Source organism: Myxocyprinus asiaticus, chromosome 14 (assembly GCF_019703515.2).
Source record: "Myxocyprinus asiaticus isolate MX2 ecotype Aquarium Trade chromosome 14, UBuf_Myxa_2, whole genome shotgun sequence".
Taxonomy (NCBI): domain Eukaryota; kingdom Metazoa; phylum Chordata; class Actinopteri; order Cypriniformes; family Catostomidae; genus Myxocyprinus; species Myxocyprinus asiaticus.
This window is the reverse complement of record NC_059357.1, coordinates 41,788,099-41,801,210: the sequence shown is the minus strand read 5'-3', so window position 1 is coordinate 41,801,210 and position 13,112 is coordinate 41,788,099. Positions and strand designations below refer to the sequence as shown.

The following is a 13,112-nucleotide window of genomic DNA, read 5'->3' as shown; positions in this document are numbered from 1 at the left end:
CCACTCATCCGATCCCTCCCAGCTCTGGTCCTGGGCATGCGAGGATGCCATTGTGCACACATGGAGATTTGAAGCCAGCTCCCCGAGAAGAGGTGCGCACTGCGTTTTAAAGACAGCGGAGATTAAGCATTATCCCCATCAGGTGTGCTTCATTCACTGCTGACCAAACGAGGCTTATTAATTATGCACCTGTTCCCGCACTCCCACCCAACTCCCGTCGTGAGCCTGGCGGAAGGGCGGCCCTAAGAGGTGGGGCGACGATGACGAGACAGAGGGGCGGATCATTTCGCCACAACGTGTTGCTAAACTAATGACAATATACTCTTATAAGCGTACAAATAAATAGAACACACAGATATTGGGTAAAAATTTTAATTTTTTATTAGACTGATCTATTTTGATTGATACTTTTTGTTAATAAATAAAATATATATATAGAAGCCCACTTGTATTGGCCACTCCTTGGTAGATGATATGTATTTAAGCAGGTGCAAACATTTTGTTTTGAGTTGTTGTGCTGGGAACAACTCAGCTTTCTTTTTTTTATCTCTAATGATAAAGTCTATCTTCTGGCATCAAAATCCCAAGACTTCAAGAGTGATGTTTCACAGAGGTGGCAGGAACCACAACAATTCAAATTTAAGTTCCGTGAAGAGGTCAGAGCTTTGATTTATCATGAAAAAAGCACAGCTGTTGACCAATCAGCATCCAGGACTGGAACTATCCGTTTTATAAAAAAAATGACAAACCTCAATAATGTTGGTCTTTGCACAGTGGATTGCATGTCTTGCTGCATTTTCAGCGTTTTGTGCCTTAAGCTATGCATTTTTAACTTTTGACAAGCAACGTCTACCAATGTCATTTGTTTTGTTTGTTTTTTGGATTTTCTCCCCTTTTCTCCCCAATTTGGTATGCCTAATTCCCAATGCGCTCTAGGTCCTTGTGGTGGTGTAGTGACTCGCCTCAATCCGTGTGGCGGAGGACAAATCTCAGTTGCCTCCGTGTCAGAGACAGTCTATCCGTGCATCTTATAACGTGGCTGGTTGAGCACGTTACCGCGGAGACGTAGCACGTGTGGAGGCTCACACTATTCTCTGCGGCATCCACACACAACTCACCATGCACCCCACCGAGAGCAAGAACCACATTATAGCGACCACGAGGAGGTTAACCCAACGTGACTCTACACACCCTTGCAATCGGGCCAATTGGTTGTTTAGGAAGCCTGACTGGAGTCACTCAGCATGCCCTGGATTCAAACTTGCGACTCCAGGTGTGGTAGTCAGCGTCTTTACTTGCTGAGCTACCCAGGCCCCCTATGTCATTTCTAAAACAAAGGAAACAATTTACTCCCTCTAGCTGATTTAACACAAGAATGTGTCTGGTGTTAATGCCCCCTTAGGCGCAACGTGAAAGTACATGAAATCAGATACTTCTGACCACACAAGCCTTATTTCACATGTTGTTGTGTTACAAAACATGTCAGAGCACAATTCATAACAGAGCAAGCACGCGTTGCATTCTCAGCATAGCTGGAAAGGGCGTTATAGCCGCCATCTGCGTAAATCGGACAGCTGGCTTGTGATGCGTTGGCCATGCATTTGCTTCTGCGTTTGTGTCCTTGCGTAAAATATGTTTATGACCTTAGAATCATCCACACACATATAATGTTACACATACACACAGGCACACACTGTATTGACCCAGCATGCATCCCTGAGAGAACAACTCATTGTGGTATATCAGTGCTCTCAGTGGGAGAGACTCTCCCAAACACAGCACTAAACTATGCTTCTAATGACAATTAGCACATAACATTCAATTACCCCCCATCAAAGGCATTATGCAAGCAAGAGCAGGGGCTACATTATTGCATTGTCTGACATTTTGGTTCAAGTTTTTTTTTAGTTTCAAAACACAAACAAAATAAGAAGGGATACTTACTGTATACTCTGAGAGCCGGGGGTGGGATAAGAGAGATAGATAGATAGATAGATAGATAGATAGAGAGAGAGAGATAATTTATGTTAAAGGTCATGGTCTAGGCAATAAACATCACACATTCAATCAGAGTAAGACCTGCAGCTCTTGAGCATAATTGAGGTTCTTATGTGCATGTCCTTGCAAATGAAAAAAATATGTGCATGTATTCTGATTGGTTTTATTGTATACACGTGTACTTCAAGCCCAGATAGCACACGAGTCACTGAGATGTCTATGCACAGGGTGTTTCTTTTCATTTAGACGATGCAATTTTTAGAGCTTACCTGCAATATGTCATTCCAGATGTAAGAACGACATTTAGCAGCTGTATTTGTGACATTTAAGATTCAGAATATATGTAAATCTGCTCTTTTAAGATGTTTATCAGATGTTTGTTCACAAATAAACTCCATCAACAGTATCGTGACATGCTGTCGATTACCAAAATAATGGCTGTTTGGTTAATTAACATCATTTTAAGTAATTTAAGAGCAAATAAATACATATTGAGATACATTTTGAATACTGTCAAAAAGGCTGATAAATATTTAGGTAAAAAAAAAAGAAAATTATATCCCCCAGCCCTAACAGGGTGGCAGTAAGGTCTTATGTACAGTATGTGTGCCCACAAAAACGGTTAAGATTTTAAAAGGATTAAGATTTAGAAAGGGATGACAGGGATGAAAGATTTTCCTTTTCAAATTTCCAATTCAATTTACATTTTTCCAATGGTTTGAAAATTGGTGTGTTTAGGGTCATTGTCATGCTGAAAGGTGAACCACCTGCCCATCTTCAGTTGTCGAGCAGAGGGCCAAAGATTTTCCTCAAGAGTTTGGGTGTACATGGCAGCATCCATTTTTCCTTCAATCCTGACCAATTGCCTAGTCCCCGCTGAAGAGAAACACCCCCACAACATAATGTTGCCACCACCATGCTTCATAGTAGGTATGGTATGTTCTGGGTGGTGTGCCGTGTTTGGTTTTCTCCAAATATAGCACTTGGAGTTCAGTCCAAAAAGTTACATTTTTGTTTCATCTGACCGCAAAACCTTTTTCCACATGGCATCAGAAGTATTTTCTCGCAAAGTGCAAACATGGCTTTGTGTGGCTCTTTTTCTTGCCACCTGCCATACAGGCCAACTTTGTATAAAGCTTGGAAGATTGTCGTCACATGCACAGATCGATCAATCTCAGCCATAAGGGCTTGTAAATCCTTCAATGTTGCCTTTGGCCTCTTGATAGCTTCCCTGATCAATATCCTCCTAGCACAGTCATCCAGTTTGGAAGGATGGCCCAACCTAGGCAAGGTTTTGGTGGTACCATGCACTTTTCACTTCTTAATAATGCTCTGAACGGTATTCAGAGGAATAGTTAAAGCCTTCAAAATCTTTTTGTACCCTTCTCCTAACCTTTGCCTTTCCACAATTTTATCCTGGAGCCCTTTTGAAAACACCTTTCCAAGCATGGTGAATTCTTGAATGCACTACTAGTAATGGAATCCTCATGGAACAGCTGGTTTTATTCTGTAAAGTAATCAAAACCACTACAATTCTTGTCAGGCTGGGAACAATCAGCCAGGTATGTGATCTGAAAGGTGATTGATTGCCCCTGAGCAAGTTTGTAATGGATCTTAGGGGGCTGATCAGTTATCTAAACCAGGTATTTTACTAATTAATTTAAGAATTTTGTACGTGTTATTTTCACTTTGAAGTTGAAGGTTATAATGTGTAAATATAGCTGGAAAAGGTTAGATTTAATTTATTTACATTTCCAGTGTGTAATGTGATGAATGATAAGGATTTTGACAAGGTATGATGACTTTCTATAGGCACTGTACCTGTAAAATGACTTTAAAGAGATCTCAAAAAGCTCAAATACAATTCTCAGTTCAGAAAATGACCCCAGACTGATCTCTACTTAACTTAGGTCTACTTAACAAGAATTAGCAGTGAAACCTTATAAAAGAGGTACATTTATTTATAATAAAGACAGAGTAGTGTTTCTTTTAAAAATGCATGTTTATATATCTGATTTTCTAAAAGAAATAGTTTACCCAATTATGAAAAGTCCAGAAAATAACTCCAGAATATTATGTAAATCAGACACTCATCCAACACTCATATTCTTGAATGCGACTAATGAAAACTGGCATGAAGATATCGTAATATTAGCCTGCTTTTCCAATGCTTCTGTGCTGTATATCTAATGTAGTTGTAGTTACCAGTGATGGTGTAGGGGTAGTAATTCCAAGCTTTCTCCGTCACATAGAAGATTTTGGGCACCACAGCTCTGGCCCAGCTGGGCAGCTTGCTGAAAGAAGGAAAAAGAGTGGTTAAGTATTGAGAACATACAGGTAAGTGCCAGTTCATTGTGAGAGTCCCAAATACCCCATCCCACCTGCTGCAATAACAGTAGTAGCTCTTTTACTCTGTGAGATCAGGTCCCCCTAATTACTGCCAAAACGCAATTTCTTTACAAGCTGCTGCAAAATTGACTTTCAATCAGCCGCTCAGCCCTAATAGACAGCTTAGAATGTAAATTATGTGAATGTGGATTGGTAAACCCTTTGACTACTAATGGAAAGCTCAGAGGAAGGATATCAGTCACTGAGGAATCCAGATAAAGAATTATTTATGTAGCACGCCAACTGTCAAATCAGATTAGAAGTCCGGAACTAGCTCTTGTATAATTGAGAATACAGGTTGGTTTCTAACAGATTATAAGGTCCATCTATTGAACTGTCACCGTCAGACAGAAAATCTAGTGTTGACAACCGATGGTGACAAATAACCATATTTTGCATATCGCGCAAATAAAATTAAATTAATTTTTTCCATTTTAAATTTTGGTTTTCCGGGGTTGCTCGCTACTAATGGAACCTACTTAAAATGAGGAAAATTACATTATCTAAAAATAATCTGAAGGCTGACATTGATATAACCTGACATTACAGTGGCAAGAAAAAGTATGAGAACACTTTTGAATTAGCTGATTTTCTGCATTAATTGGTCAAAATATTTCTTCTCATTTTCATCAAAGTCACAAGTATAGAAAAAACACAATGTGCTTAACTTAAACAACACACAAACAATAATAATTTTTTTGAACACACCCGATTAAACATTCACAGGGCTGTGGAAAATGTAAGTGAACCCTTGCATTTATTAACTGGTCAATCCTTTTTGGCAGCAATAACCTCAACCAAGCGTTTCCGGTAGCTGCGTATTAGACCTGCACAACGTTCAGAAGGAATTTTGGACCATTCTTCCTTACAGGTGGATTTTCTTTTTTTGAAGCCATCCTGTAGTGGATTTACTATTATGTTTAGGGTCATTGTCCTGCTGCATCATTCAGCTTCTGAGCTTCAGCTGCCATACAGCCACCCTGACATTATTCTATAGGGTATTTTGATAAACTTGGGAATTCATTTTTCTCTCGATGATGGCAAGCGGTCCTAGCTCGAAGCAGCCCCAAATCATGATGCTTCCTCCACTGTACATCACTGTTGGGATGATCTTTTCATGTTGGCATGTGGTGCCCCTTTTACGTCATACATAGTGCTACGTGTTCTTCCCAAACAATTCAACCTTAGTTTCATCAGTCCACAAAACATTTTCCCATTAGCGTTGAAGAGTGTCAAGGTGGTCTTTAGCAAACTTTAGGCGCGCAACAATGTTTTTGTTGGAAAGCAGCGGCTTCCTTTGTGGTGTCCTGCCATGGACACCATGCCTGTTTAATGTTTTCTTTATAGTAGACTCATAAACAGAGATGTTAACCAGTTCCAATGATTCTTTCAAGTCTTTAGCTGTCACTCTAGGGTCCTTTTTCCCCTCATTGAGCATTCTGTGGTGTACTCTTTGGGTCATCTTGGCTGGATGGCCACTTCTAGGGAGAGTAGCCGCAGTACTAAATCATCTCCATTTATAGACAATTTGTCTAACTGTGGACAGATGAATATTTAAGCTCTTTGAGATAACTTTGTATCCCTTTCCAGCTTTACACAAAGCAACAATTCTTGATCATAGGTCTTCTGAGATCTCTTTTTTCGAGGCATGGTCCACATCAGCAGATGCTTCTTGTGAATGGCAAACTAAAAATGTTTGAGTGCTTTTTATCTAACCAACACCTCCAATCTCGTTTGCCAACTTCTGACTCTAATTAGCTTTTGTTCACATACTTTTCCCAACCTACACTGAATGGTTGAATGATGTATTCACTATGTACAAGAACAATCCAATCATTTGTGTGTTATAAGTTAAAACAGATTGTGTTTGTTCAATATTGTAAATTACAGGTGCATCTCAATAAATTAGAATATCGTGGAAAAGTTCATTTATCTCAGTAATTCAACTCAAATTGTGAAACTCGTGTATTAAATAAATTCAGTGCACACAGACTGAAGTAGTTTAAGTCTTTGGTTCTTTTAATTGTGATGATTTTGGCTCACATTTAACAAAAACCCACCAATTCACTATCTCAAAAAATTAGAATACATCAAAAGACCAATAGAAAAAACATTTTTAGTGAATTGTTGGCCTTCTGGAAAGTATGTTCATTTACTGTACATGTACTCAATACTTGGTAGGGGCTCCTTTTGCTTTAATTACTGCCTCAATTCGGCATGGCATGGAGGTGATCAGTTTGTGGCACTGCTGAGGTGGTATGGAAGCCCAGGTTTCTTTGACAGTGGCCTTCAGCTCATCTGCATTTTTTGGTATCATTTCTCATTTTCCTCTTGACAATACCCCATAGATTCTCTATGGGGTTCAGGTCTGGTGAGTTTGCTGGCCAGTCAAGCACACCAACACCATGGTCATTTAACCAACTTTTGGTGCTTTTGGCAGTGTGGGCAGGTGCCAAATCCTGCTGGAAAATGAAATCAGCATCTTTAAAAAGCTGGTCAGCAGAAGGAAGCATGAAGTGCTCCAAAATTTCTTGGTAAACAGGTGCAGTGACTTTGGTTTTCAAAAAACACAATGGACCAACACCAGCAGATGACATTGCACCCCAAATCATCACAGACAGTGGAAACTTAACACTGGACTTCAAGCAACTTGGGCTATGAGCTTCTCCACCCTTCCTCCAGACTCTAGGACCTTGGTTTCCAAATGAAATACAAAACTTGCTCTCATCTGAAAAGAGGACTTTGGACCACTGGGCAACAGTCCAGTTCTTCTTCTCCTTAGCCCAGGTAAGACGCCTCTGACGTTGTCTGTGGTTCAGGAGTGGCTTAACAAGAGGAATACGACAACTGTAGCCAAATTCCTTGACATGTCTGTGTGTGGTGGCTCTTGATGCCTTGACCCCAGCCTCAGTCCATTCCTTGTGAAGTTCACCCAAATTCTTGAATCGATTTTGCTTGACAATCATAAGGCTGCGGTTCTCTTGGTTGGTTGTGCATCTTTTTCCTCCACACTTTTTCCTTCCACTCAACTTTCTGTTAACATGCTTGGATACAGCACTCTGTGAACAGCCAGCTTCTTTGGCAATGAATGTTTGTGGCTTACCCTCCTTGTGAAGGGTGTCAATGTATCTTCTGGACAACTGTCAGATCAGCAGTCTTCCCCATGATTGTGTAGCCTAGTGAACCAAACTGAGAGACCATTTTGAAGGCTCAGGAAACCTTTGCAGGTGTTTTGAGTTGATTAGCTGATTGGCATGTCACCATATTCTAATTTTTTGAGATTTTGAATTGGTGGGTTTTTGTTAAATGTGAGCCAAAATCATCACAATTAAAAAAAAACAAAGACTTAAACTACTTCAGTCTGTGTGCACTGAATTTATTTAATACACGAGTTTCACAATTTGAGTTGAATTACTGAAATAAATGAACTTTTCCACGACATTCTAATTTATTGAGATGCACCTGTAGATGAAGATCAAATCAGATTTTAATCTATACATACATGCAGGTAATTGCAAAGAGTTCACATAATTTTTGTTGCCACTGTATACATTTCCATAAAAATAAAAAATATTGGGGCGAATTCACAAAACCATTGCACTACTTTTGTTCACTGTATTTCAGCACACAAACCTACATCTTATTTACTAAGAATCATTCAGCACTGAAATAGTGCTGCATCTTCAGCATTTAAATGATGTAATTGTCATACCTATGTAAATTAGCCTCATTATGGATAGCGCTATATTCACAAAACCCTGTGCAATTAACATTGTGCCGTTACCGCCTGCGGAAAGCAGGTGGTAAACAAAATTGTTTTTAAAAGAGATGTTTGTGTATATTTTCTGTTGATCATGGCAGCAGTAATTTATCAAATAATGATCAAACGATGGAGAAGAGCGTTAACCTGGCATATATACAGATGTGTGGTGTAGTTAAGTGCACTTTCGGCATGTTAAAGAGATGATCCAGGTGTCTGGATCACAGTAGTGAAGTGATGCTGTACAGTCCGCAGCACAAATCTGCTGCATCCTACGCTGTAAAAGGCTAAGAACCGGCCTGCAAGATCGGAACTGCACTGTAAAAAATTTCATTCAGGACAGACTTTGTTTTCCTTTAAGCTATGTTCACACAGGCAGAATAAAATCTGATTTTCTGACACAAATCCTCAAATTTCTGGCATCATATGTTTGCACGATGTGTTGTTTCGTAGGTGAATAAGAAGACAGGTACTGTGTTCCAAATGGTATAAATCATGCCTTCACAGGGCACACTGAAGGGCAAACTGTAATGATGGCCACCCTGTAGGGATGTTACAATAGAATTTTCAATAAAGATTACTTAAAAAGGGAGTTCAGAATTTATATAGCACATTTCATACACAATGGCAATTCAAAGTGCTTTACATATACATTTTAAAGAAAATACAAGATGCATAAAAAAAAAGAAAATGAAATAAGTATTAAAATAAATTTGAAAAAAATGTAAATGATTAAAATTAATAAGAATATTACATTTTTAACACCATCCAGTACACCTTTCAGCCCTCTGACAGTGGAAGGTAAAGTCTTTGAGGAGAATTGGGCATAGGGATGATCACTTCTGAATGAAACGCACCCATATGTCATTGTGACGAGGAGGAGGGCGTGGCCGGGTTGTAACGATGGACGCCTGGCGCTGAATCAGCCCAGTCAGCGGGAGAGGGATAAAGAGGAGCCGGGGACACCAGTTTCAGAGAGAGAGAGACTGTGTGTCTGTGTTTAAGTTGATTAAACTGATTTATGTCATTAAAAGTTTCATTGACTGCTCAGCTGGTTCCCACCTCCTCCTTGCCATCCTTACCCATTACAATCATATATATGTCGTAGGGCAGCCAAAGCAGTGCAAACATCTTTTAAAATAATAATACAGATAACCACACAAAGAGATGCGCTAATGTGCGGTAACACATACCGGCTGCAAGCTACCACAACACAATAAGGTTGAATGTCTCATATGAATACTGGATGCATGAGCATTATGAGCGCTTCAATACAGCACAAGGGTCCTTTTCAAGAGTCTTGCTGTCTGACCCTTTTACGCTTCTATATGTGTGCAAAGCCTTCAATACGTGATGTTTTGCTGCCTGCTAAAATAAAGGACAATAGGCATCCCATATTTAGGGTGACCAGATTCCTGCTTGTGGAAAACGGGACAGCCCCCTCCCAGCAAAAATGAAATTGCTGTATCTTTACCTAGGTGCAGATCAATGCGAAGTAGAGGGTGCGCATCCGCATCTGTAACTGTTGTCACCTTGTACTTTTCGCTGGCAGCAATTTTTCCTCAGTGTGCGCTTGTCTTTCAAGAGTTTATCGTAAAATGCAGAGCAGTCCAGTCCAGTCCAAAATGAAGATGTACGAAAAGAACTGCCTTCATGACCGTTACACTGAGTCGAGATTTATCTGGTGTCCATGCTGCGTTCATTAATGAGAACACACACTCCACAGATGCAGATGTCCCAAGCAGGCATAAAACAAACTCCACGACCTTGGCTAAGACTCCGAAGTTGATGGTATTGCTCTCCAGCTCACGAAAAACATCTGTCCATCTCTCAGACACAGCCATCTTGTTCATGTTCCACTCCGTGATGCGACGGGTGACTATGTTTTTTGCGCAAGCCCACTCATCAAAGAGTGTGATTTCGTCAATCAAACTGAGAGCAGGGATTCTGGAGTAGAAGTGTTCGAGGCTGCTCTGAATGTTTTTCCACTGTGGGATGTCTCTCATTAGGGCCCACTCAAGTTTTTCTGTGTTCTCCAGTGAGTGGCTCCAATTTTGGAGGTAATCTACCAATGCTGAATAAAAGTTTTTCACTGCACAAAAGAAATCATCTGCTCACATGTCACCAGTTTCAACCAGGGCATCCAACTGCTTTTTAATGTCAGAGGGTATGAATGATTCCTCCAGCCTAGCCTGCAAGACTTTTCTCAGGTCATGAAGGTGCAAAGCTATGGCCGTGCAGAATGATAAGCAAAAAGTCCTTCACTTGCGTGCACCTTGTCAGATTCGGAACTCACTAACACTTGGTGTGGCACACTTTTAACAACACCAACATGCTTTTTTTTTTATGAACATGCTGCGTGATGTCGGTGCGGCCTCCATGGGCGATAGAAATGTGAGCTCCACAAATCTCACACCTCACTTTACTAGGCTCTGGCTGTGACTCCTTTTTTTGAAATTTAAACTCTTTTTGAAGATCCTCATTAAATGCACGCTTACTTGACATTTTTCCATCTGTGTGCTCTTTTAAACTGACTTTTCAAGCTGTTTAATCCAATCATGTACTTCAAATAACACGGTGTGATTTTATTGGTTTTACAAGCCGTATCCTTGGCTACCACCTTTTGATTAGAATACTCACATGACTGAAAATGCCACATAGGCGATAGAGAAAGTTAATGAGAGGGGAAATATGTGACAAAACAAGATTTTTTCAGAATAAGTCGGGACACTAGAAAAAGTGCTTGAATATGGGACTGTCCCGGGAAAAACTGGACATCTGGCCACCCTACCCGTATGGGACATTGTAGTTTTGGCCAAAATACAGGATGTTCCGGCTAAAACGGAAATATAAATATACAGTACATATGTATATATTTTTTTCCTAGATTTAATATATATTTTCATATGAAGTATCGAGTTAGAAATGTGGAAAAATGGTTTGTAAAAACAAGTCAATTTTTACAATTTTGATAGGAATGAAAATAATACTTTGTAGTGATCAAATCTGATTAATTTCAAAGTGGAAGTGTTGCAATTTTAAAACTAATGGCAGGTAGAATTGTGAGATGTGTTTTGTCGCAGTGTCTCGATCAGTGCCTTCAAACAAACTGTTTAAGGTGAAACTCAAACACAAAGCTGCACTGCAGACAACTTGTGAAACCAATTAAATCAATGATGTGTTGGAAAAGCATGATCAATTTGCATCCTGATGTAATAAGTCGATGGGGATGAAGTTCTTCTCCATGCCCTTACTCAGTTGTGTCCTTATGGAGCAGATGCAAAATGGATCAATCTGGGATCGGTGCCAGTCCTAAAAGCCTGAGCAAAGCAGCGGGAATAAAGGAACATTTTTATGCAGGCCTTGCAGATTTTACTGGTGTTTGACTTGGCACATCTGTGATGTAAACCTGAGCGACATATTATCCTGAGGTCCTTTAAAATGCTCTTAAAATATTCAGAATGGAATATTACCTTAAAACAGACTGAAACTTCACAGTATATACTATATACTGCCTGCTGTTTTTAAAAATTTTAAGTAAACAGTAGTATGCTGCATTGCTGTCACATTACCTCATCATATTGCAAACGAGAGCCATCCAGATCTCATCTTGGTAATGAAAATAGTTATTTTGCTTTTAATAAAGTTTTGGTGGTCCAATCAAATATTGACTTAAAATAGAGATGGCTATAATAACTTCTGGTTCATTTGTCACACTGGAAATGGAAGGTCAAATCCAAGCTTAGGTTGTATACCAGAGGTCGATCGATAGTGGATTTTGCCGATACCGATAACCAAGGTAGTTTCCCAACCATGACAAGCACAGACATAGCGGATTTAGGAGTCCAAACTAAAAAATACAATATAAAATACTTAATGCAGTTTATTGGCATCCATATTCCCAATAATAACCAGAAATAAATTAAGACAATGCAGGACTGTTATTTTAATATACACTTATTTCGGGACTGTTATTTTGAAATGGAGACTTTGCTACAATGGTCTATATTTAAGTATTTACAATTTTTAGGTTTTTATAGCCTATATATATATATATATATATATATATATATATATTCACCAGATTAAGGATTCTGTATATATATATATATATATATATATATACACACACACACAGTACACATGTATTTCACCAGATGAGGTTTTTAATATTATTCACAAGATATGAAGTTGGAGTCACAAAGTATGTGCTGACAGGGCATGTTTCAATATAGTCACATTTTTCTTTTCATGCCCTCGCTTCAATTTAGAACACTTGATTGTCAAATAAAAATGACCAAATTTGCACTGAAGTGAGGACATAAATATGAATGAATATTGTCAGTCAGTTGATATAATTGCAGAATCCTCCAGCGCTGGCCACAGAGGAACACTGAGGAATAAAAAAAAGCAACAATCGGCACCGATTAATCGGCAAAACTGATATATCGGTCTACCTCTATTATAAACTGCACATTGTGTCAATTGTAGTAGGTCATCCAGAAATAGTAAGAGTCAGGGATCCACAATATATTGGCGGCCGATATATAATAAGCCGATAACTGGGGAAATTAAAATATTATCTCGCCAATAATAGAATTACCGCCGATATTGTCACAGATAATTTGTTATGGTTTATTATCTTGTGGCTAAGAATCTCTCACTGCCAGCAGCTTCTTTCCTTCAGGCAGAGACTCAGGCAGCTGCAAGCGTGAGAGCTAAGCTCATGTTCCTCTGTAAGGATTATTTCAACATCTCTGCACCAACATCATGTTACGTTGTTTTGGGGCTGGTTTTAATCTGCTGTAAGTAGCGGCATGCCATTTCCCACATTCTGTTTGTTTCATGAGGAAATAAAAACACAACAAAGACTTGTATGTGTGTTACTTGGGGGCGATCATTTATGTGTATTACTTCATGAAACAAATTGTGGGAAATGGCACATCGTTACTTACAGCACAGCTTT

The 13,112-nt window shown here is 39.3% G+C and overlaps 1 protein-coding gene across 1 annotated transcript in view; it reads right to left on the bottom strand.

Annotated features, from left to right (window-relative positions):
• LOC127451194 (cytoplasmic phosphatidylinositol transfer protein 1-like) overlaps nucleotides 1–13,112 on the bottom strand; it is a 125,115-nt gene that overhangs the window by 27,502 nt on the left and 84,501 nt on the right. The window contains exons 3-4 of the mRNA XM_051715690.1: nucleotides 4,204–4,292; nucleotides 1,945–1,952 (exon numbers count right to left, since the gene is read on the bottom strand). Coding sequence (XP_051571650.1) covers nucleotides 1,945–1,952; nucleotides 4,204–4,292 — 97 coding nt within the window. The remainder of the gene's footprint in view (nucleotides 1–1,944; nucleotides 1,953–4,203; nucleotides 4,293–13,112) is intronic.